The sequence below is a fragment of the Erythrolamprus reginae genome, chromosome 3, assembly GCF_031021105.1.
Source record: "Erythrolamprus reginae isolate rEryReg1 chromosome 3, rEryReg1.hap1, whole genome shotgun sequence".
NCBI lineage: Eukaryota > Metazoa > Chordata > Lepidosauria > Squamata > Dipsadidae > Erythrolamprus > Erythrolamprus reginae.
This window is the reverse complement of record NC_091952.1, coordinates 224728257-224755419: the sequence shown is the minus strand read 5'-3', so window position 1 is coordinate 224755419 and position 27163 is coordinate 224728257. Positions and strand designations below refer to the sequence as shown.

General features: G+C 40.0%; 1 protein-coding gene across 7 annotated transcripts in view; it reads right to left on the bottom strand.

Moving 5' to 3' along the window:
- The window catches only part of SLC26A7 (solute carrier family 26 member 7), an 86002-nt gene that overhangs the window by 29063 nt on the left and 29776 nt on the right, over window positions 1-27163 (bottom strand). For all 7 annotated transcript variants that reach the window (XM_070749219.1, XM_070749220.1, XM_070749215.1 and 4 more), the window contains 5 exons: window positions 22318-22490; window positions 16327-16491; window positions 6927-7079; window positions 3945-4027; window positions 50-197 (listed from right to left, as the gene is read on the bottom strand). In XM_070749219.1, the coding sequence (XP_070605320.1) occupies window positions 50-197; window positions 3945-4027; window positions 6927-7079; window positions 16327-16491; window positions 22318-22490 (722 nt within the window). The remainder of the gene's footprint in view (window positions 1-49; window positions 198-3944; window positions 4028-6926; window positions 7080-16326; window positions 16492-22317; window positions 22491-27163) is intronic.

Below are 27163 nucleotides of genomic sequence, written 5' to 3'. Positions count from 1 at the left end.
GAATTCTATTCTATTCTATTCTATTCTATTCTTAAAGATATTTTTTTACCTGGTTATCATCCACATGGTAATGAAATCTTTGAGCAGAGTCATGGGCCAGAGCTAGAGATGCCACATAACCAACTAATGCAACTCCAAAAGCCTCTGTTACTACTTCAGGGAGGATCTTCAAAGGGGGAGACCTTGGTGCTGGTATACTGTAAAATGAAAGACACTTTTAGGTGGCATAAAATGCCCCACTGGAGAACAAAACAAAACTGCTGTGAATATTAAGTGAATATCCCAGAGAAATCAGCTGTACTGAACATTATTCTACTATTACAAATATCATTGGAACCTAAAAAGGACCAAGTCCTACATATTTGTTGTTGTTTTTATTCAGTTCATTCATGTCCAATTCTCAAAACTGAATGAATCTGTTTATCAATCATGTGCCCATTTCTGTGCTTTTAAAAACTGTTAAACTGTTAGCATAGAAACATAGAAACATAGAAGACTGACGGAAGAATAAGACCTCATGGTCCATCTAGTCTGCCCTTATACTATTTTCTGTATTTTATCTTAGGATGGATATATGTTTATCCAAGGCATGTTTAAAGCATAAGGCTAAGAACATGATCTGGAGTTTATTGCTTATTTGATCCCTATGACAATCATTAAGTGTCGTACCACATGATTCTTGACAAATGTATATTTTATTTTATGTACGCTGAGAGCATATGCACCTAGACAAATTCCTTGTGTGTCCAATCACACTTGGCCAATAAAATTCTATTCTATTCTATTCTATTCTATTATGCAGCTTAAATTTGGACTCAGTCTTCAGTTTAATTTCTTGAAAACTGTATGCAAGTCTCAACCTCAAATGTCTCCATGTTTTCTTTGTAATGTTAGAGTAATTTAACTGGCCTATCTTGCAGCTTGCTTGCTTGTTGATTGGTTTGGCTCTGTTTCATTAGTACCTCTAGTGTTTCTGTGTGAAAGAAGTATTTTATTAGTACAGATAACCCTCAATTTACAATAGCTCTTTTAGTGACCATTAGAAATTACAACGACACTGAAAAAAGTGACTTATTATACCCACCCCATGGTTACGTGATCAAAATTCAGGCACTTGGCAATTCACTCATATTTACGACAGCTACAGTGTCCCAGGATCACATGACCACCTTTGGCAACCTTCTGACAAGCAAAGTCAGTGGGGAAGCAAGATTCAGTTAACAACTGCAGTGATTCACTTAACAAATATGGCAAGAAAGGTCGTAAAATGGGCAAAGCTCACGTAGCAAATGTCTTAGCTTAATTGTTAGGGTTAATTGTGGGCCTTCTCTGGGTCCCGTCAACAAAACAATGTCGCTTGGCGGGGCCCAGGAGAAAAGCCTTCTCTGTGGCGGCCCCGGCCCTCTGGAATCAACTCCCCCCAGAGATTAGAATTGCCCCCACCCTCCTTGCCTTTCACAAGCTCCTTAAAACCCACCTCTGCCGTCAGGCATGGGGGAATTGAGACATTCTTTCCCCCTAGGCCTTTACAATTTATGCATGGTATGTTTGTTTGTATGGATCTTTAGCTTTATAATAAGGGTTTTTTAGTTGTTTTTAGTATTGGATTTACATGATGTTTTTATTACTGTTGTTAGCCGCCCCAAGTCTACGGAGAGGGGCGGCATACAAATCCAGTAAGTAGATAGATAGATAGATAGATAGATAGATAGATAGATAGATAGATAGATAGATAGATAGATAGATAGATAATTGTTGTTAAGTGAGTTTTGCCGCATTTTACAACATTTATTTGGCACAAGTTGTTAACTGAACCACTGCAATAGTTAAGTTAGTAACACGGCTGTTAAGTGAAACTAGCTTTTCCATTGATTTTGTTTGACAACAGGTCACAAAAGCGGAACACATGGTTGTACGTGTGAAAAATGGTTATAAGTCATTTTTTTCAGCGCCATTGTAACTTCAAACCAAGGGTGGGTTCCTCCTAGTTCAGACCAGATTGCTTGAACTGTTAGCAACCCGCTGATGACGTGAAGATGGCATCATGGATCCGGTTATGTCTGTCCCGATATGTGAGCCCCGCCATCTTTTTTTGGAATTTTTGATGATTTTTTCCATTGTTTGGCTTCTCCTCTACTTTGAAATTAACCTGCTCCCAGGTTAATACAGACCTTTATTTCTTCACCCGAAGAACAGGTGAGCAACTGCACAGCTGTGTTTTGGGCTGTAGCCACCTTCTGAGCGGGTATGGAAGTGAATTTGTGAATGGAGCGATCGTATGCGTGCGAAACATTGCGATGCGAACTGGTGGTGAAGGTAAGTGGAACCCACTGTGCTTCAAACAGTCTCTAAATGAGTGGTTGTAATTCGAAGATTATCTGTATATGCACAGACAGTGTATGTGATTTTAAATAAAGTGGCCAAACAAACCACGTGAAGGACCCAAGATGTTTAAGAAGCCAAAGCTTTAACTCGTGTCTTTCAAATGCCATGCATAACTTTTTAATAAAAATTATATTCTTATCTTGTTCTTTGTCAAATACTTTTAAAGTTTAAAGTGTCTTTTAACAAAACCTAGATGTGGGTGCTGGGAAAACAAAATGTTCTGATAAATCCAGTTATGTTTTTCTGCTTTTTATAAAAACATTCCTGCCCCCAGAAGGCTCAATGAAAGGAAATATATTTATAGCAACTCCTGAGCTTATTTCAATGCATTTTAGGTCCTGGGGATATGCGGGGGTGGAGAACACTAGCCTTTAAATTTCCCAATACCAAAATAAATTACTGTGAAAGTAGCAGAGAGAAAAACAAAGGATAGATTATTTTATTTTTTAATACAGGGGTGAAATTCAGCAGGTTCTGGAGAACTGGTAGCGGAAATTTTAAGTAATTCGGTGAACCTGCAAATACCACCTCTGGCTGGACCCAGAGTGGGGTGGGAATGGGGATTTTATAGTATCTTTTCCCTGGAGTGGGATGGGAATGGAGATTTTGCAGTATACCTTCCCCTCAGTAATGGGCAGCCAAACTTTTTACTGCCACATTTGTGGGTGTGGCTTATTTTGTGGGTGTGGCTTAATGGTCGTGTGACCAGGCGGGAATGGCTTGAACAATCATCATCGTTCAAGTGAACTGTTAAGTCCTCGACTTACAACCTTACCAATGTCGCTCGCTGGGGTAACAATCTGCTTCATGTTTTCCACGCTCTCCTTCCTGGGTCGCCCTCCCGCCTCAGGCTGGGTAGCTAGGCGAACAGGTGCTGCCAGAAGCATAAATGCTGCCAGTGCCACTTTCACCCATGCTTTCTGCTTGCACCTCAGGTGGGAGGTGGCCGCATGAGGCTGGAGGGGAGCCCGGCAGGAGAGAGAGAAGCTAGTCTGAGGCCAGGAAGGAGGAAAGAGGAAAAAAAGCAAGGAGCGCAGACACAGCAGTAGCAGGGGGGGAAAAGGAGAGTCGAGGTGAGACCAGGAAGTGACAGCCGCCAATCAGCTGGAGCGGTGCACGCATCTTCATTTCTGCCGATGGAAGTGTGTTCCATCTCGTTCTGCCTGCTGCCCACCCCTGCTTCCCCTATCATGCCCGCCAAGCCACGCCCACCAAGCCATCCCCACAGAACTGGTAGGGAATGTTTAATTTAAAAGCATTTGATTTATCCCTATGAAAACTCTCTGTACAGTATTCATTACAGAAAGTGCACTCAAAGAGATGCAGAAAACACTTGCCAATAGTGATATTTAAAAACAAAAATATTAGCTACCAGATTCTGATTTCATTTCTTCTCCTGAGATATCATTTGTATTCATGCAAATTGTGTACTTTTGGTTTAATTCTTCAATTAGTTCAACTGACACCCACTGTTTAAAATCTGAATAAGAAATAACTATATTTCCATATGTGAATACATATATATAAACACAAAAACTTATTTTTAGAAGATTCATCACCCTTTTGGAATATGTCCCACAACTTCCAGGCCAAAACTGTGCTCCATGTCAGCAGAGTAGCAGATGAAAGAGGTAGCAATTACCTATTGTCAAGCAACAATAGAGATTAAGTGATTTGAAATAAGGTTATAGTTTTTTAAAACATACAATAGGTAGCATAACTGTTTTTCTATTTTCTTAGAAACAGGGATTAAGACCAACCATGCAGCCAACTATGAGATCACTTGTTGAATACCATAATTATCGACTTAGGTTATGGGTTCAGGGGAGGTATAAAGGAATGTTCTTTGATCCAAAGGCCACATTGTTTATTAGGAAACACAATGGGAGCCTTGTAGCCATACTTCCTTAGGTGACATGTCTTAATAAGTTAAAAGGTGTTTCCTCCAAACTCATCAGCATTTTATATAACTCATATAACTGAAGAGAGTCCCTACCCTTCTACGGGCACTTTCTGGAATCCAGAAGGTTGTGGACCGGGGGGGGGGGGGCAGGAAGGAGTCATATAATTATATATCCATATAGTCATATAGTTATATAGTCATATAGCCATAAAGTCAGTGATGATGAACTTTTGGTTTGCGGGCCAAAAGGGTGTGTGTGTGTGTGTGTGTGTGTGTGTGTGTGTGTGTTAGCATGCATGCACGTGTCCATACCTATTGCCCCCACGCATGCACATCCCTTGCACTGTCCCTTCACATGCGAACAATTCCCCCTCTTCCCGCACATGTGCAAATGCTCACTGAAGCCTGGGACGCTAAAAAAATGGGCAAACTGGAAGTTCAGAAAAATGGACTTCCGGTTTTCCCATTGTGCTGTTTTTCACATTTCAGGAAGCTTCCCTGAAACCTCTGGAGTGCAAAAAATAACACAACGGGGAAACTGGAAGCCCCCTTTCCAAACTTCTGGTTTTCCCATTGGGCTGTTTTTTGTACTCCAGGGATTCAGGAAGCTTCCCTGAAGCTTCCAAAGTGTGAAAAATAGCAGAACGGCTTCCCTGAAACCTCCAGAGGGCAAAATGGCCTTCCCAAGGCTGAAAATCAGCTGGCATGAATGCTGGAGCTGACATAGGGCAACACCTTGTGTGTCCTCCGATATTGCTCCATCTTTGCCATCACGGTCATAGAGTATTTATCCTTTCTAAATATGTAAAAATCCAGGAGAAGTATAAGTTAAAATCTCTGCCTGAGCAGTCCTGGACTAGCCTGCCTAAAGATGGTGATTTGGCATTAAATTTATACATCCTTATATTGGAGCCACAATATACATTGATTTAAATAAAAAGTATCAATGTAGCTAGCTCATCTGACATTTTTAAGAGAAACAAATTGGGGCATTCTTCAAATTAATTACCTTAGCTTATGCAACCTTGTCTGACTGACATTAATGGGCACAAACTGTATTGATTAAATCTTTATTATCTTTTTCTTTCAGAAGAATGTAATATTTTTCTCAGAGGTTTTATGAGAGACAATATACAAATCTTGTGGCAGTAGACTTTGAGACACGCTGCTTATCAACATCATTTTGTTTATTTGATTATTACAGGCAGAAGGAAAAGGTTTTTTTAATGGTGAAGCTTTCTAGAATTATTTACTTACAGTGCTAACTGGGAATTTTAATTTTTAATTATCCTGTAACATGATATATTGCATTATAAAATAAAACTGTAGCTGATTTGTGTATTTGTTAAGATTTTTTTAAATCATGCCTTTCCTTTTAGAAATAATATATATCACAGCACTCCCTCCTTCCTTCTTTCTTTCTTTCTTCCTGCCTTGTTGAGTACCTTTATTATTTGTTTATTTATTATTTATTAATTGGATTCCTATGCCGCGCCTCTCCGAAGACTTGGGGTGGCTTACAACATATAAAACAGTAAATTAAAATACAGTTTGAATTGAGTCCAGAAACCAATTGTCAGCCAATGCAGACCATGTATGTCCATGTGCATCAGTGGTGAGTTGCTGTCTGTTCGGACCAGTTTTTATGTACCGGTGGCGGAAATTTCTCCCTGCTCACCGAACCAGCAGCAATGTCTGGCTGTTCATGCCCTCGAACCGTTTCTCCAGTCTCCACGGCCGAAAAAGGATCTTCTGAGCATGTGCAGAGGCTTCTGAACATGTGCAGAGGGTCATTTCTGTGACGTGATGGGGCGCACAAAAACGCACACTTCTGTCGCGATGCAAAATGGTAGGGAAGGTAAGTGGACCCAGTGATGGGTTCCTACGGGAACGGTCAGGAATTCAATTCCGGTAGCAAAATTTGGAGCTCCACCCCAGAGCACCCAATTTGCACTGAAAGATGTTGAAACAAAATGCATAAGCCACACTAACACTGTAAAGTAAAAATTTTGGTAGCCCATCACTGAGTGGAACCCACTATGTTGTCCCCAGAGACAGAGAAAGTTGCATTGTATTTAGGCATGTCTCTTTAAGATATTGCATTAGGGGAAATGTAGTAAAATTGCACTCTGGGTAATATAGTTTTACATGTGACCACATTTGTGTATTCCTATTGGCTCTGACTCGGGATGGGGGGTAATTGGAGAGAACATTCCAGAGGGTCTTCTCTCTTTCATTAAGCCAGCCAGCATGTAGATGCTCCACCTAGAGCCTGGGTCAATTCAACCTCTTTTTACCTGCACAATGGAAAAGATTATACTGCAGAAGAATCACATCATAATTGTGAGTTAATGTGAGAGTGCCTGTAATAAAATGATCTGTGATATTTCATTGTGCTGAGTTATCTGAATGGGAAAAGTTGAACTTGTACCAGAACACCCACCCTTGATGTGTATGTATGTGTGTCGGTCCATCCTGACAGTTCCCATGGCTGAGAACAGACTTCAATTGATTCATAGCAGATTTATTATAAAATCATTATCATGGTAAATCTTTACATATTTGTTTCATGAAATAAGCAGAAAGCATCAAGAACCATAGCAAATTATCAATGCAGTACCTAAAAAGTCATACTTACCAGAACCAAATCGATAGGAAGCACCATTTTAATTTTCTTCTTAAATTTTTCATTGAGCTCTTTAACAAGTACAAGTATGACAATACTAGATATAGAGAATAGCACAGTTTCCACCTGAATGGATCTGATGTTTTCAAAAATGTAGGCATAAATCTATATGGAAAGAAAAATCATACCTTATAAATAAGCAATATTTAAAGATACATTCAGATATGATGGTGCTACTGATACTAAGACCTAATTCTGAATATTATAAATTGGATCAAACAATTCCCTCCACAAACAATAGTGTTTCTTTTGTTTGTCAAAGAGATACATATTCAGTTCAAATCTTTATTAGAGAAAAGAGAGGGGGACTTCTGCTAAATGTTTCATTTTTCCTCTAATTTCCATTAAGTTTCTTAATCTTCTGGAATACAGTATGAATCTTTGATATTTGCTTTATATACCTACAGAAGTCTAGGTGAACACAAATATATACTATTTAATATGCAAAAGATATAAGGTAGACAACTGACATGGCAAGTTGAGTCAACTATTCTTGTAACAGTTTCCAAAATTAATATTAATTTTTAAAACATCAACAATTATGACATGGAATATCAGTACTAATAGCCAATGAGCTAGAAAAGAATCTGCTATTAATGGCAGGGAAACAAGTCAAGGCAAAGTTTAAGAAAGGCAATGATACCAAGCTCTAAAATTCACCTTCAAAATACACACACACACAGGGTCTAAGGCAGGGATGGGTTCCATTTACCTTCCCTACCGGTTCACACTGTGACAGAAATGTGAGTTTTGTGTGTGCTTACTGGCTTCTTTCACATGCATGCCCCGTCAATCATGCAAAAACACCCAGAAATGGAATCAACTCCCCCCGGAGATTAGGACTGCCCCCACCCTCCTTGCCTTTCGCAAACTCCTCAAAACCCACCTCTACCGTCAGGCATGGGGAAATTGATTCCCCTGGGCCGTTTCCACTTTATGTATGGTCTGCTTGAGATGTACAATTGTTTTTATGTTAAGAGTTTTAAATAGTGATGGGCGAACTGAACCCGCACAATTCAGGGCCGTACCGAATTTTGCGGTGTTCAGTATGCCAAACACGAACCCGAAATTTTTCCAAACTTTGGGCAAAGTTCGGGGTCGTGTTCGGCGTTCGGAGCTTTGATCTCACCAGGAGGTTGCTAAGCACACCAAGGTGACCACTTCCTGGATTCCATGGAATCCAGGAAGTGATCACCTTGGCATCCTTAGCAACCTGCCGGTGAGGTCAAAACTCTGTCCCCGGAATCTCTTCATGGGAGGGATTCCCCGTTCAGGTTCGAGTTCAGGTTCGGTTCGGATTCGGCCGAATTTTGCGTAAAATTTGGCTGAACTTGCCGAACCCGAACACCGTTGGGTTCGCCCATCACTAGTTTTAAACTGTTTTTTAAATATTGGATTTGTGCTGGGTTTTTTCTTGTAGTGAGCCGCTCCAAGTCCACACACGCTCTTTCGACACCTGACGAAAAGAAGGTTCGCCATCACTGCACTAAACCATTCCAGGCAAACGGCCATAAAATGAACCTAGAGAGAGTCCTAATGATAATTCCAGTGAAAATAACCTCCAAAAAGGTAATTTGTGAGTTTCAAGTTGCCGTGAACTCTACCATCAAGCTTAACTGCTTATATTCTTATTAGCCACATTGCCCTTGTCCAACAACACAAAGAAACTGAGACTGCCATTTCTAGTTTTCCAGAACTGAATTATAGATGGCTAAAATCTCTTTGTCCACCCATGAAAGTTGTTGTGGAGAATTTTGGACTTTTCAACAAAAATGCAATAAGACGCTTGGTGAGACCAAAGGACATTAAAGTTCTTTTATGGTCCTTGTTGACATTTAATTAAATCATAATCAATTCAACAGGTCATCATGGCAACACAAAAATTGCATAGAGAACATTTTCAAACCGAATGAAGACATGTGACATTCATCCATCAGCAAAGAAAAGCAAATTCATCTCAGGACCCCAAATCAAAATTTATTTTTGGGCTGGAAAGCTCAAACAGATTTTCTGAACAGACGAAGGATAAATCAGTGGCTGATGGACATGGCAAGACTGAGTTTCAACAATTATATAATTCAGCCACATCATTGAATAGTGCATACTAAGACATTCTAATGACATCATAGAGTTATCATGCCAAAAAGTATAACTGCAAAGAAAAGCAATTAAGGTTGAAGTTCTAAATGGGTGTAGCTATCAAAGCGAACAGATTTATTGAAAAGATTGGAACCTATACTAACAAATCCAATTTTACAGGCAGAAAGCCCCATTAAATTGCTAAAAAGTCCTTTTCTCCAACATTTGGCAGCCAAACGCAATACCAATTTAGAATGGAATTGCTTTCCAAACATAATTTAAATCTAAGTCTTGAATCATCTAATTCAGAAACTCGTTTGTAAGAAAAATAAGAGATCAGGTTCTAAATATGAACATTCATTTTAAAATAATTATTTAGCTTGTTCTTATTTTCAGAAAATGTGCTGCACAGCATTTCAGCGGTCAAGTGGAATCCTGCCATGCCTTGTCTTGAAAAAGCCGGTTTGAAAGTTGTATACTTCACAGTGGTACCTCTACTTAAGAACGTCTCTACTTAAGAACTTTTCTAGATAAGAACCGGGTGTTCAAGATTTTTTTGCCTCTTCTTAAGAACCATTTTCTACTTAAGAACCCAAGCCCAGAAAAATTTCCCATGAAATTTGAGAGCAGCATAAAGATCCGGCCAGTTTCCAGCCATTCCCCCTGGGTTTCTCTCTCTGGCGCAGTGTATGGGAGGCAGCCTTGCGCTGGGTGTATTGGAGGCGCGTGCTCTTCCTTGCCACCTCAGAGTCCCTCTTTTTTCTTTTTAAGCCTTAAAGTTTTGGATATTTTTGATTCCCCTCACCTCACCTTCTTCCTTCCGCAGCGACTCTCCTCCTCCTCCTCTTCTTCCTCCTCCTCCTCCCACCCAAATTCCGAGCTTTTATTTATTTCCTAATGGGTTTGCATGCATTACAGTGATCCCTCGATTAGCACGGTCTCGATTAGCGCGAAACGCTGCAACGTGGTTTTTCAAAAAATATTAATTAAAAAATAAGTCCGCCCTAGTTCTCTCTCTCTTTCTCTCCCTGTTGCCGGCGTGGTATATGAGAGAGAAAGAGAGAGGCAGAGGTCGGGCGCATTACCGGGAGGTGGAGGCGGCGTGGGGACGCTGGGTGCCGGGGACACCGAGGAGGGGGTGGACGTGGCCTCTCAGCTGCAGAGCCGAACAAGGACGGAGGCAAGGGCAGAGGCAACGGCGGAGTCCGGCGCTGGGGCCATGCGGGGCCGCTCATCCAGGGGGGCGTGGACTGGCAAGTCGCCCTCCTTTCTCTCTCTTTCTCTCTCTTATACTACACCGGTAACAGGGAGAGAAAGAGAGAGAGCGGAGGGCACCTTGCCGGTCCACGCCCCCCTAGATGAGCGGCTCCGCATGGCCCCAGCGCCGCCCAGGCAAAGGGGAAACCCCAAGATCGCTTGCCGCTTGCCGTATTGCAGCGAAGGAGGCGAAGCAAGGCTCCAAGCTGCAATACGACAAGCGGCAAGCGATCTTGGGGTTTCCCCTTTGCCTGGGCAGCGGGAAGACCAAGGGAAGGTTCCTTCAGCCGCCCAACACCTGATCCGCTCCGCAGCGTGGCAGCAGCGAGGAGCCGAAGATGGGGTTTCCCCTTTGCCTTTACCCCATCTTCGGCTCCTCGCTGCTTCCGCGCTGCGGAGCAGATCAGCTGTTGGGCGGCTGAAGGAACCTTCCCTTGGTCTTCCCCGCCGCCCACACGCAAACTCCACCATCTGCGCATGTGCGGCCATGAAAAAAATGGCGCGCATGCGTAGATGGTGTTTTTTACTTCCGCACCACTATAACGCGGAAATCGATTAGCGCGGGAGGTCTTGGAACGTAACCCCCGCGCTAATCGAGAGATCACTGTATTTGCTTTTACATTGATTCCTATGGGAAAAAATGCTTCTTCTTAAGAACGTTTCTACTTAAGAACCTGGTCACGGAATGAATGAAGTTCTTCAATAGAGGTACCACTGTATTTTTAATATTGCATATCTCAACTTTCTGCATAGCCAAGTACAGCTGGAAAAAGCTACTTAGAAAAATGGATGTGACCAGGCAGGGGTTGCCGCTACCGATGCTACTGTTGTATCAATATCGATCAATATCATTCATTCACCAGTCAAACTAAGCATTCATCGGGCAGGGGGGAAAGTCTAAGGAACCCCAGGCCTGGCGGCAAAGATGAGTTTTTAAACTTTTTTGGAAGGCAAGGAGGGTGGGGGCAGTATGAATCTCTGGGGGGAGCCGGGCCCCCCACAGAGAAGGCTCTTCCCGTAGGTCCCGCCAGCTGACATTGTTTGGTTGACAGGACCCTAAGGAGACCAACTCTGTGGGACCTCACCAGTCGCTGGGATTCATGCGGCAGAAGGCGGTCTTGGAAATAATCTGGTCCTATGCCATGTAGAGCTTTATAGGTCATAACCAACACTTTGAATTGTGTCCGGAAACAAATTGGTAGCCAATGCAGTATATAATTTGTATTAAGTCTTTTGAGACAAACATAAAAACTAACAGGAGCTAACATCAAGTAAAGGAAAAAAAATAAAAAGTCAAAGTATGAAGCAGTGATGGCCAACCTTTTTTCCCTCAGGTGCCAAGAGAGCGTGGGTGTGCACTATTGCACATGCGTGAGTGCCCACACCCATACTTTAATGCCTGGGGAGAGCGAAAATAGCTTCCCCTGCCTCCCAGAGGCCCTATTTCCCAACTTCTGATGGGCCCAGTAGGCTTGTGTTTCACTCTCCCTAAGCTCCAAAGGCATCCCTGGAGCTGAGGGAGGGTAAAAACGCCCTACCCCATCCCTCCGGAGGCTCTCTGGAAGCCAAAAATGCCCTCCCAGACCCTCTATGTGAGCCAAAAATCAGCTGGCCAGCACACACATGCACATTGGAGCTGAGCTAGGGCCATGGCTCGTGTGCCAGCAGATATGGCTCTGTGTGCCACCTGTGGCACCGATGCCATAGATCCTCCATAACTGGTATAAAGTATAATAATTGTATTTATTTATATTTTCTATTTCTTAACCAACTGTATGTCTCTTAGAGAATGAAAAGAAATAGAAATAAGTTGCTTTCCATCTTGTTTACAGCAATTATATAGAATAGAATAGAATAGAATAGAATAGAATTTTATTGGCCAAGTGTGATTGGACACACAAGGAATTTGTCTTGGTGCATATGCTCTCAGCATACATAAAATAAAATATACATTTGTCAAGAATCATATGGTACGGCACTTAATGATTGTCATAGGGGTCAAATAAGCAATGAAGAAGCAATATTAATAAAAATCTTAGGATATAAGCAACAAGTTACAGGCATACAGTCAACATGGGAGGAAATGGGTGATAGGAATGATGAGAAAAACTAGTAGAAGAGAAGTGCAGATTTAGTAGAAAGTCTGACAGTGTTGAGGGAATTATTTGTTTTGTAGAGTGATGGCGTTGGGAAAAAAACTGTTCTTGTGTCTAGTTGTCTTGGTGTGCAGTGCCCTGTAGCGACGTTTTGAGGGTAGGAGTTGAAACAGTTTATGTGCAGGATGTGAGGGGTCAGTAAATATTTTCTCCACCCTCTTTTTGACTTGTGCAGTATACAGGTCAATGGAAGGCAGGTTGGCAGCAATTGTTTTTTCTGCTTACTCCTTACTTTATCTCCTTACTCTATGATTGTGGGACATGGTGGCTCAGTGGCTAAGATGCTGAGCTTGTCGATCCAAAGGTCGGCAGTTCAGCTATTGGAATCCCTAGTGACACATAACGGGATGAGCTCCCATTACTTTTCCCAGCTTCTGCCAACCGATCAGTTTAAAAGCATGTAAAAAATGCAAGTAGAAAAATAGGGATCACCTTTGGTGGGAAGGTAACAGCGTTTTGTGTGCTTTTGGTGTTTAGTCATGCTCGCCACATGACCATGGAGATGTTTTCGGACAGTGTTTGCTCTTCACCTTTGAAATGGAGGACTAGCACATATGTGCGAGCGGAACCTTTACCCTTTTGCTCTATAATTACAACAAAAAATCACTGTCACTCTCTCTCTTTCTTTTTCTATAGCTGGGCTTCAGATCTCATGGCAAGTTTGTTTGTTTGTTTGTTTGTTTGTTTGTTTGTTTGTTTGTTTGTTTAGTTAGTTAGTTAGTTAGTTAGTTAGTTAGTTAGTTAGTCCAATACACAATGAGGGTTTTAGTGGGTATATATATATATATATACACATAGTAAAATACATGATGAAGGTTATAGAGGAGATACTCATAGTAAAATATATCTAAGAAATAATAGAAAACATAGAAACATAGAAACATAGAAGTCTGACGGCAGAAAAAGACCTCATGGTCCATCTAGTCTGCCCTTATACTATTTTCTGTATTTTATCTTAGGATGGATATATGTTTATCCCAGGCATGTTTAAATTCAGTTACTGTGGATTTATCTACCACATCTGCTGGAAGTTTGTTCCAAGGATCTACTACTCTTTCAGTAAAATAATATTTTCTCATGTTGCTTTTGATCTTTCCCCCAACTAACTTCAGATTGTGTCCCCTTGTTCTTGTGTTCACTTTCCTATTAAAAACACTTCCCTCCTGGACCTTATTTAACCCTTTAATATATTTAAATGTTTCGATCATGTCCCCCCTTTTCCTTCTGTCCTCCAGACTATACAGATTGAGTTCATGAAGTCTTTCCTGATACGTTTTATGCTTAAGACCTTCCACCATTCTTGTAGCCCGTCTTTGGACCCGTTCAATTTTGTCAATATCTTTTTGTAGGTGAGGTCTCCAGAACTGAACACAGTATTCCAAATGTGGTCTCACCAGCATTCTATATAGTGGGATCATAATCTCCCTCTTCCTGCTTGTTATACCTCTAGCTATGCAGCCAAGCATCCTACTTGCTTTCCCTACCGCCTGACTGCACTGTTCACCCATTTTGAGACTGTCAGAAATCACTACCCCTAAATCCTTTTCTTTTGAAGTATTTGCCAACACTGAACTGCCAATACAATACTCAGATTGAGGATTCCTTTTCCCCAAGTGCATTATTTTACATTTGGAAACATTAAACTGCAGTTTCCATTGCTTAGACCATTTATCTAGTAAAGCTAAATCATTTACCATATTACAGACGCCTCCAGGAATATCAACCCTATTGCACACTTTAGAGTCATCGGCAAATAGGCAAACCTTCCCTACCAAACCTTCCCCTATGTCACTCACAAATATATTAAAAAGAATAGGACCCAGAACAGATCCTTGTGGCACACCGCTTGTAACCTGACTCTGCTCAGAATACTCGCCATTAACAATAACTCTCTGATGTCTACGCTTCAGCCAGCTGCAAATCCATTGAACTATCCAGGGATTAAGTCCAATCTTCACTAATTTATCTATCAGCTCTTTATGTGGAACCGTATCAAAGGCTTTGCTGAAGTCCAGGTAGGCAATATCCACGGCACCACCTTCATCCAACACCTTTGTGACATAGTCAAAGAAATCAATGAGATTAGTCTGACATGATTTGCCTTCAGTAAAGCCATGCTGATTTGGGTCTAATAAGTTATTGTTTTTTAGGTGCTGATTTATCCTCTTTTTGAGTAGAGTCTCCATCATTTTAACTACAACTGATGTCAAGCTAACTGGCCTGTAGTTACCAGCTTCTTCTCTACTGCCCTTCTTGTGAATAGGCACAACACTGGCCATTCTCCAATCCTCAGGAACTTCTCCTGTTAACAAGGATTGGTTAAACAAATCAGTCAGGGGGGTAGCAATGACAGATCTGAGTTCTTTAAGAACTCTGGGGTGGATGCCATCTGGACCCATTGCCTTATTTATCTTTAATCGTTCAAGTTCTTCTAAGACATCGGCTTCTAAGATCACTGGAGCTGAATCCGTACAGCTGGAAGCAATGCTATATCCCTCTATAGTATTATTTTGTAAGGTGTCTTTTGAGAAAACTGAACAGAAGTAGCTATTGAAATGGTCAGCGATCTCCTTATTCCCATTAATGCATGTATTATTCCCGGTACTAAGCTTCGTGATGCCGCAGTTTTTCTTCTTCTTATCATTAATATATCTGAAGAAGGTTTTATCCCCCTTCTTTACAGATTTGGCAATTTCTTCCTCTTTTGAGGCTTTAGCAGCATATATTATCTGTTTCGCCTCCTTCTGTCTCATTTTATATACCTCCCTATCAGCTATACTTCCAGACTCTTTATACCTCCTATAGGCAGCCTTTTTTTCATTGACTATAGCCCTTACATCATTGCTAAACCATAGCGGTTTCTTCTTCCTTTTACCTTTAGTTATTTGTCTTACATACAGTCCAGTGGCTTTTAAGATGGCCTTTTTTAAAAGAAGGTATAGTAATAGAACATATCAATGAAAGAATAGAAGAAGAGATATAGGAATAAAAGAAAGGTATAGGAGATATAGGATAGCAATAGAACAGGGGACGGAAGGCACTCTAGTGCACTTGCCCCTTACTGACCTCTTAGGAATCTGGATAGGTCAACCGTAGATAATCTAAGGGTAAAGTGTTGGGGATTTGGGGATGACACCATGGAGTCCGGTAATGAGTTCCACGCTTCGACAACTCAGTTACTGAAGTCATATTTTTTACAGTGAAGTTTGGAGCAGTTAATATTAAGTTTAAATCTGTAGTGTGCTCTTGTGTTGTTGTGGTTGAAGCTGAAGTAGTCACCGACAGGCAGGACGTTGCAGCATATGATCTTGTGGGCAATACTTAGATCTTGTTTAAGGCGTCTTAGTTCTAAACTTTCTAGGCCCAGGATTGAAAGTCTAGTCTCGTAGGGTATTCTATTTCGAGTGGAGGAGTGAAGGGCTCTTCTGGTGAAGTATCTTTGGACATTTTCAAGATGTTAATGTCTGAGATGTGATATGGGTTCCAAACAGATGAGCTGTATTCGAGAATGGGTTTGGCAAAAGTCTTGTAAACTCTGGTAAGTAGTGTGAGATTGCCAGAGCAGAAGCTACGTAGGATTAGGTTTACAACTCTTGAAGCCTTCTTGGCTATATTGTTGCAGTGGGCTTTGGCACTTAAATCTTTTGTTATTAGTATACCAAGGTCTTTAACCGAGGGGGGAGTTCCTGATAGGATCAGATAGCAAACCTTGAATTGCATCCAGAATGGACTTCAATTAGACATAACAGAGTCAGGCCTGATCCAAAAGGTCACAACACCATTTGGAGTTTATCCTGCAATTTTAATAAGCATGCAAATATGAGCAAAACAGCGCAACAAACATTTATCGGTATACTCACATAAAAGAATCCCAGAGGCCCTGAGATATACGGCATTTTCATTCCCAGGAGATACTTCACTTGCGAAGTCACAACGTGTGTAGCTGCCCCAGTTGTCATTGCGCTTATCACCGGCTCTGTTAGCAAGAAGGTAGCACTGCCCAAATGTAGCATAAACATTGCTACCTGAGAAAACCAGAAATATAATAGAGATTGCATCCAGATGCAGTTACTGATTCTAAAGATTCGAAAGAGAAGTGCTAACTTGCATTCTTTTTTAAAAAAAAAAAGCAGATGAGAAAGATCCATGAGCTAATCAAACAGAAGTCATTTCACTACACATTGCACGCATGAATAGCCTTTCAACCCATGTTAACTTTCATACATTTATTAAATGCTACCTCTCTTATGTTTATACAAATATATACAGGGGTGGGTTGCTAGCCGGAACACTAAATTGGGCTCGTGAGTGCTTTTGGGGCCAGCTTGATTTTGCTTCTATACCTGTGGAGATAGCAAAATCGTGCATGGAGCCGCAGGTGCGCCCGTATTTCGATGAGGGGTTTTTTGACTCTGCGCATGCTAAAACATGGGCGCACTTGCAGCTCCATGTGTGATTTTGCTATTTCCAAAGGTGCAGAAGCAAAATCGCGCTGGCCCTGCAAGCACTCACGAGCCATGGCGGTGAGCCCAATTTAGTGTTCCGGCTGGAGCCCACCCCTGAATGTTTGTTTGTTTGTTTGTTTGTTTGTTTGTTTGTTTGTTTGTTTACTTAGTTACTTACTTACTTACTAACTTACTTACTTACTTACTTACTTATTTACTTATTTACTTATTTACTTATTTACTTATTTACTTATTGGATTTGTATGCTGCCACTCTCCGCAGACTCGGGGCGGCTAACAACAATAATAAAATAGCATATAATAATAATCCAATACTAAAAACAGTTAAAAACCCATTATTATAAAAACCAAACATACATACAGATATACCATGCATAAAATTGTAAAGGCCTAGGCAGCAGAGGTGGGTTTTAAGCAGCTTACGAAAGGCAAGGAGGGTGGGGGAAATTCTAATCTCTGGGAGGAGTTGGTTCAAGAGGGTCAGGGCCACCACAGAGAAGGCTCTTCCCCTGGGTCCCGCCAAGCGACATTGTTTAGTTGAGGGGACCCAGAGAAGACCCACTCTGTGGGACCTAACTGGTCGCTGGGATTCGTGTAGCAGAAGGTGGTCCCTGAGATATTCTGGTCCGGTGCCATGAAGGGCTTTATAGGTCATAACCAACACTTAGAATTGTGACCGGAAACTGATCGGCAACCAATGCAGACTGCAGAGTGTTGGTGTAACATGGGCATATTTGGAAAAGCCCATGATTGCTCTCGCAGCTGCATTCTGCATGATCTGAAGTTTCCGAACACTCTTCAGAGGTAGCCCCATGTAGAGAACGTTATAATAGTCGAAACTCGAGGTGATGAGGGCATGAGTGACTGTGAGCAGTGACTCCCGATCCAAATAGGGCCACAACTGGTGCACCAGGCGAACCTGGGCGAACGCCCCTCTCGCCACAGCTGAAAGATGTTTCTCTAATGTGAGCTGTGGATCGAGGAGGACGCCCAAGTTGCGAACCCTCTCTGAGGGGGTCAATGATTCTCCCCCCGGGGTAATGGATGGACAGATGGAATTGTCCTTGGGAGGCAAAACCCACAGCCACTCCGTCTTGTCTGGGTTGAGTTATGTGTGTGTGTGATATATTTTTGCTGATAATGAAAAGGAAGGGAGATTAGTATAGGTCTATTTCGAGCTTATTAATATTCTGCATGCGCAGAAGCAAAGAAATCGCTGAAATCTCACATGCACACACACACACATGATATTTTGCTTCCTGCGCATATGCAGAAGCAAGATCTCATTGGGGCACAGGTGCACAACCGCCAGTCACACACAGCGCACCAGGAGCAGCAGGAGCAGCAACCCTCACCTGACACACATCTGCATTGGTTGCCGATCAATTTCCGGTCACAATTCAAAGTGTTGGTTATGACCTTTAAAGCCCTTCATGGCATCGGACCAGAATATCTCCGAGACTGCCTTTTGCCGCGCGAATCCCAGCGACCGATTAGGTCCCACAGAGTGGGCCTTCTCCGGGTCCCGTCAACTAAACAATGTCGGTTGGCGGGCCCCAGGGGAAGAGCCTTCTCTGTGGCGGCCCCGACTCTCTGGAACCAGCTCCCCCCAGAGATTAGAATTGCCCCTACCCTCCTCGCCTTTCGCAAACTCCTTAAAACCCACCTTTGTCGTCAGGCATGGGGGAACTGAGATATCTCCCCCGGGCCTATACAATTTATGTATGGTATGCTTGTGTGTATGTTTGTTTAATAATGGGGTTTTTTAATATTTTATATTGTAAATTATTAGATTTGTTATAAACTGTTTTTATTGTGTTGTGAGCCGCCCCGAGTCTACGGAAAGGGGCAGCATACAAATCTAATAAATAATAATAATAATAATAATAATAATAATAATAATAATAATAATAATAACAACAACATGTGTGTGAGATATGATAGCCAATTATTTTAATACTCACAATACAGAAACAGATCTGATTCACAACTCAATTTGGATTGAGTACAAGGAGAGCAAAGCACATTCTTCAATCCATATACTTTATATTTTCTACGCAGTACAAGTCATGCCTAATAATCCTTCCCCACACCTCTTTATTTTGCTAAGTCCTTTTCTATGTTATTCCATACTCTAAAGGGTCAGCATGACAATTCTCTCCATAGTCATGGCTATCTTATCTTGTCCTCCAGTATTTTCGCCCCTGGGCCACTTTCTTATCTTATTGCATTATAACCTGACCATGGGTGTTCCAGTGGCCTGGCCTCGGATGTGTTCCAGGATGTGTTCCAGGAAGAATTATCGCATGTCATTCTAATTTGTTTTACTGAATATATCCTGGGTTAGAAATGAATGTTATGGCTTATATCAATTGTATATAAAGCTTGTTAGTACATTAACTACCTTTTATAACAGAGCAACTCATCATTATTTTCTTTCACACGCACACACATAAATACACATCTATCTGTTCATAGTGAAAATAAGAAGATGATATTCTGAGAAATAAAAGTTAAGCACTTCAACAGCTTGGATTTGTTCCTTGCCATACTGACCTTTAAATATTTGATACTTTAAAAAAAGAAAAAGTCTCAGCAGAGCATGAATACATCTATTCAGAACACCTCGACAAAGTTTGGCTATAGAACAAAAATATCATTTACCATTTGTGCATTGCGCTATCTAGGCTATGAGCAGTTAAAACATGATTTGTAATACAAGCTGCAGTTGATTGGGTTCGCATAACAAGGTTACCCATGAAAATGGTGTCCAAAACAAATATCAGCAGGGATTAGTAAATATATGATATCTCTCCAATCACATGTACTGTATTTAACAATTGTCTTTTGCCAGGTTAAAAACTAGGATGTGCTATCCTGGAAATCGCTGGAAGATGTGCTGTAGCTGATGAAAAAAAAAGACTAAAACTGCTGAGAGAGGAAAGATTGAATAAAACTCTGAAAAGAAATAAATATTTCCATAATTCAATACCCAGTGTATGTCAATTCAAAAGCATGTCTTACTTCTCCATTGAATAAACAAAGATTAGAACAAAAAACACTGATTAGTATTTATGTTCATACTCAGTGAGAATAACATATGTTTTTCTTCTGATAGTATTTATCAGCAAGTGATGATAAGTCCTTTAAATACACAAGGAGCTAGGGTAGAAAACAAAAAAAACCAACTAGTTCTACTGCTGATATATGTTCAACTTCTAATACAATAACATTTCATTCAGATATTACATTCAAAGGTGATTCAGTTGAATCTCATATTGGAAAAATTGAGTGCCTCTAAAACCAATGTAGATGCGCCTACACAAATACATTTTTTTTTCAAAAGATTCTAAATACTGTATTTCATAATTCAATCGATGATTTGAGCTGGGTGTTGTATAATTTGCAAAGCATCTAATTGACCAGAAAGAAAGTATACAAACAGAAGCTTCACTTAATTTCAGATTAACAGAGGTGGAAGGGATCTTGAAGGTCATCTAGTCCAGCCCCCTGCCCAAGTAGGAGACCCTTACACGTGCCTCTACCTAGGATTGAACTCACAATCTCCTGATTGTAAGGAAAGAGCTCCACCCAGCCATCGAAGCTGGGTAATTGTATGTTATACAATTTGTATAAAAATAATTTTCGTTACGAAACTGCAATGCTCTAGTAGTTCATTATGGATATGATCCATTCACACATTTCCATTTTGCCATAGACTTTTAAAGATAAACAGGCAACATTCAGCAACACAAATTATTGTTCACCTTTCGCATATTCACATTTTTTAAAGACTGAATCTGCACCGTGAAAATGGAAGAAGCATAATTATCATTTCCAGATATAAGAGCACGTGTGCAACTGATTATTTGACCTTATTTATAAATGATATAAGCAAAGTCACCAGAGTTATTGAGAGGATTGACTTTTTAATGAAAGCGTGGAATATGCAGCCACACACTACACTAACATTTACTATGCAAGGTGAAGGAGAAGGCGTCTTTTCCATTCCATTTCATGTACAAAAGTCATCCAAATGAACATTGCTGATCCAGCACTTCTTCTCCAACACAGCTGTCCCATTGGTGGGCTATAAATCATGCTAAGCCAGAGAATTGGTTTAAAGGTATACAGAGCAGAGGCATTTAGGATATTGAGAATTACAGCTTCCATCATACCTCATCATAGAAACATAGAAACATAGAATACTGATGGCAGAAAAAGACCTGATGGTCCATCTAGTCTGCCCTTATACTATTTCCTGTATTTTATCTTACAATGGATATATGTTTATCCCAGGCATGTTTAAATTCAGTTACTGTGGATTTACCAACCACGTCTGCTGGAAGTTTGTTCCAAGGATCTACTACTCTTTCAGTAAAATAATATTTTCTCACTTTGCTTTTGATCTTTCCCCCAACTAACTTCAGATTGTGTCCACTTGTTCTTGTGTTCACTTTCCTATTAAAAACACTTCCCTCCTGAACCTTATTTAACCCTTTAACATATTTAAATGCTTCGATCATGTCCCCCCTTTTCCTTCTGTCCTCCAGACTATACAGATTGAGTTCATTAAGTCTTTCCTGATACGTTTTATGCTTAAGACCTTCCACCATTCTTGTAGCCCGTCTTTGGACCCGTTCAATTTTGTCAATATTTTTTTGTAGGTGAGGTTTCCAGAACTGAACACAGTATTCCAAATGTGGTCTCACCAGCACTCTATATAGCAGGATCACAATCTCCCTCTTCCTGCTTGTTATACCTCTAGCTATGCAGCCAAGCATCCTACTTGCTTTTCCTACCCAAGAATGTATCTTCCCAAGAATGGCAAAGTTATCATTTATTAACCTCTGGAATGGACATATTATCTACTCCCACCAAACAGACTTTGTTCAATTTTGAATCTCAGTGCTGTGAAAACCTAAGTGCTGTGATTTGTATGCCATGTTTATATTTTTTTTTTTTTGTGCTAAGTGAAATAAATCAATTTCAACTTAAATTACAAATCATGATTAATTTTTTTAAAAGAAGATGCCATATTTAATATAATATGTGAAATATAATCACAAATCAGGTGGAAATACATCCTTCCATGTTGACCTGCTTCTTCTGGAAGCCCTGGGGGCGCAGTGGTGAGAATGTAGTATTGCAGGCTGCCTCTGCTGACTGTTCGCTGTTCGGCAGTTCAATTCTCATCAGCTTAAGGTTGACTCAGTCTTCCATCCTTCTGAGGTTGGTAAAATGAGGACCCAGAATGTTGGGGACAATATGCTTAGAGAGGGCTGCAAAAGCACTGTGAAGTAGTATATAAGTCTAAGTGCTATTGCTATTTTAGTACAAGAACTAGTTTTCTAGTTATAAAATTCAGCTATTTTGAAAAACTTACTTGAATCAACCCTCCTAGTAGTGAAACTACTGCAGCAACTCCAATCCTCTGTATCTCAAACTCAGACAAGCCCAATACTTCAGACGTATTGTCAGAAGTGAAATTGGTGTTTACGGGAGGAACAAGACGTTCAACAGCATTTGCAGAAATCAAGGAGGTCAGAGCAAAGGTTCCTGTAGAAGAAGAAAGAAGTTTTCATTTGTTTAATTCCCATCAGATGACTCTAAGTTGCTTAGGAGGAAATAAATATCTTTACAGTTAAACTACGGTTCAGTTTGCTTGGATTCGGACATGACATGTTGTGTGAACCCAACCTCTGCATTTTAATATATCTTATTATGGTGATGTTAGTTCTTTTCTCATTTAGCACAGTTAACAAAATCATGGTTGAATAAACCATAGTCATGTTGACTATGTCCAACTAATTCTAATATTAACTTGAATTCTTTGAACATGTTATGTTTTATAACCATTTCGAACTTCTGAAAGTTGTGAGATATGGTGATATTGAATTATTAACTGATTGATTGAATTCTGATCATTGTCAGTATGCCATAACTATATCAAGATATCCTAAGCACTAAGTCTTCCTGACCTATTTTTCTTTACACCATAAGAGCTGACACCAGCCATCATCATCACTTTGCTTTCTGCAAACATCACCTTTATACACTTCCTCTTGCCATGAGCATTTATTTCCATATTGAGAACTCCATTGTACATTATACAAATTCTAGGCAACAAACTGTATACTGTTTTCTTGTATATACATGAGTCATATGATTGCATATACAGTATGTGCAATCCTTGTGCTGAAGCTTATCTAATTAGCTAAGAAATACGCTAATTGAAAATTATGAAAACGGGTACCTATAGAAAAAAAGTCAAAGATTTAATTTATATTTGCTTTATTTAAAATTAAATATCATTAATATGATCATTCTTTAACTTACTTACTTACTTATTTACTTACTTTCCTCCTTCCTTCCTTCCTTCCTTCCTCTAGTCAAACAGTTATAATTTGATAATTCTTAAAGATCCTGAGAAGTAAAGTCAAGCATTTTGAAGTTCCTGTATAGCCCTGAGATCTTGGGCTATTCATCTCTGATATATCTGAGACTTTTACAACAAACACATCCTTACTGAACCAACAGATACTTAAGAAAATATAACAATTAAAAACTTATTTTAATATTTGTTTAACTGTTTCTGCTACCGTTTCAGTATGTGGATTTAAATAGAATTCTTTCATCCTGCTGATTCTTATTTCATTTAATGATAAACTAAATACTGTAACAGCAGAATCTGTAAATATCTGCTCAGATATTTACCACTTTAAAAAATGAAAGTGCATCCAACATTTTTTCAAAGTATAAGATAATATAAATGCTTTTTTTTTAATGAAACCAATGGTGCATTGTGTCCCAGTTGGGCAATTTTTACACTTAAAATGAAATAACTACATAACAAATATATTCTGCTGACTCAACATTATCATCACTTCCAAGGAATTCGCCACAAAATTCAAATCCAGCTTGCCTGTGAGTGGCAAGAGAGCTTTAACAGAATGCTTTGGATACATTCCGATGCAAATTCTATGTACTTTGGATGGGATATTGCTATCCTAGTAGACCACATAACTCCCACAGAGTTATTAAATGTAATGCTGAATGCACTTTTGGCACATAGGCTATTTGCAAAGAGCCACACAATTACTCAAAAGAACACAACTGCCTCTCAGAAAGCATAATAATAACCAAGGGGAATGTGCTTGTAGTTGAGCTTTTCAGCCCCAGAGAGTTTAGCTTTGTGTGAGGTTCCATAGAGTTCTGCCTTTTAAATAAAGAGACACCATTCCCAATATCAGAAAGACACAACTCTTTACCTTCCTACATTGTGTTCAACCCATATTGAATTATGGGACCCCGTACCCAGCTCCATTGTTTTCTGCAACTGACCAGATATAAGCCTGCTTCACATTCTAAAAAGTCAGTGTCTTTCATTATTAAGTTGTCTTTCATTATTATCATTGTTTCAGAATAAATGAAATACAGACAAACCTGACTGATCCGTGACTGTTGGGCTTCATTACATACTAAAATATTGAAAGGGAAGAAAGAGGTAAGATTGCTACTCAGTGGGAAAACATACGGGTAGTCCTCAACTTATGACCAAACTTTAGCCCCAAAATTCTTTTGGTAAGTGAGACATTTGTTAAGTGAATTTTTCCCATTTTATGACCTTTCTTGTCACAGTTTCTAAATGAATCGCTACTGTTGGTAAGTTGGTTGTGAAGTGAATCTGGCTTCCCCATTGATTTTGCTTGTTGGAAGGTCGCAAAAGGGGATCCCATGACCTTGGGACACAGCAATGGTTAGAAGTAGGAACCAGTTGCCAAGGATCTGAATTTTGGTCACATGATCATGGGGATGATACAAACTTTGCAATTGTGAAAAATCAGTTTTTTCAGTGACTTTGCAATTTAGAACAGTCACTAAATGAATTGTTGTAAGTCAAAGATTATCTATACTGTGTACATTGTAAGCAAGGGTCTCAATCTCTAGGGATGGGAAAGAGGACAGTCTAAAACTTTGGCATCTACTGCTAATATATTGAAAGACACTTTTGAGCAATATGACAACTTCATAGGAAGTAGAGTAGAGTAGGGTAGAATAGGGTAGGGTAGAGTGGAATGGAATGGGACGGGATGGGACAGGACGGGACAGGACAGGACAGGACAGGACAGGATAGGATAGGACAGAACAGAACAACATAGCAGAGAATAGGATAGGATACAATAGGATAGGATAGAATAGGACAGAACAAAACAAAACAACATAGCAGAGAATAGGATAGGATGCGATAGAATAGGATAGGATAGGATAGAATAGGACAGAACAGAACAACATAGCAGAGAATAGGATAGGATAGGATAGGACAGAACAGAACAACATAGCAGAGAATAGGATAGGATACAATAGAATATGATAGGATAGGATAGGACAGAACAGAACAACATAGCAGAGGATAGGATAGGATACAATAGGATAGGATAGAATAGGACAGAACAAAACAACATAGCAGAGAATAGGATAGGATAGGATAGAATAGGATAGGATACGATAGAATAGGACAGAACAGAACAACATAGCAGAGAATAGGATAGGATACAATAGGATAGGATAGGATAGGAATTGGAATTGGAAGAATAGGATAGAATAGAGTAGAATACAGTAGAATAGAATACAATTCTTTATTAGCCAAGTGTGATTGGACACACAAGGAATTTGTCATTGGTACATATGCTCTCAGTGTACATAACAGGAAAGAAACATTTGTCAAGACCTAAACAAAGGATTTCATGAACCTACTATTGACTTAATCATATAAAGTGCATAGCAATCCTATACCTCAGCTCCAAGAATTTTAAGAAGGAATATAATTTTGGATATTTTAAACTTGTTCCGCATGCTCCCCCCAAATTTCATAAATAGGAAAAAAGGAATAAGGGAAAGAATTTTGATGTAAAGGATGTACAGAGACGCACAAAAGAAGAATCTTGCTTCTGGGATTTATTTTTTTATCTTCTCTAAAATACAGTCTAGGACTGAAATCATAATCACTAGGGCAGTCATCTTAAAACAAGTATCACCGACTCAAACACTTGAACAACATAGGGAACTAAGAATCCAATTCATTACGCATTGCTGAAATACAGCCTCCACTTGCACTCAATGAATTTGCAAGAGGTTCTTACTAAAGAACAGAAGCTGAATAGTTCTGGGCAACTTTCAGAAAAGGCAACAGGATATTATTTAATAATAATAATAATAATAATAATTTATTAGATTTGTATGCCGACCCTCTCCAAAGACTCATGGAAGGAGCAAAAATGTATTTTTTCTCTGTGTGTGTAGCACTGAGATACAATTTGTTTGTTTATTTTAATTGTCAAACATGTACAGAATAGTAGTTGTTTGTTTAAACATAACATAAGCAAAAAAAGTAAGGATAAATGAGGACAATAGGACAGTAGGACAGGGACAGTAGGCGCAGTGGTGTGCTTATGCATGCTCCCTTAGAGACCTGTACAACCTAGAAATGGGGAAAGAGGTTGACTGTAGATAGTTTAAGATTAAAATTTGGGGGGTTTGGGGAAGAAATTACAGTCAGGTAGTGCATTCCAGGCATTTATCACCCTGTTGCTGAAGTCATTTTTTCTGCAGTCAAGTTTAAAGTGGTTTACATTAAGTTTGAATCTATTACATGCTCATGTAATCATTGACAGGAAGGACATTTTGGTATATGATTTTATGAGCTTCTATCAAAATGATTTGTTGAGCTTGATTTTGGCTTAGTGTGTATATACGTTTTGTGCATGTATGTGGCTTAACTGATACTGTAAGAAATACTGCAGAATAAAATACAAAATAACATGATTACATTAGATTAGATTAGATTTATTAGATTTGTATGCCGCACCTCTCCGGAGACTCGGAGCGGCTCACAATAGCAAAACACAGTACAAATCCAATGATTACAGTTACAATCCTTAATATAAAAAACAGTCATATATCCCAGACAAACCATACATAAAACGGAACGGCCCAGGGGAATCAATTTTCCCATGCCTGACGGCAAAGGTGGGTTTAAAGGAGTTTGCGAAAGGCAAGGAGGGTCGGGACAGTCCTGATCTCCGGGGGGAGTTGATTCCAGAGGGTCGGGGCCGCCACAGAGAAGGCTCTTCCCCTGGGTCCGGCCAGACAACACTGTTTCACCGGCGGGACCCGGAAAAGGCCGACTCTGTGGGACCTAAATAGAGTTACAACGAAAAAGGCTAAATTTT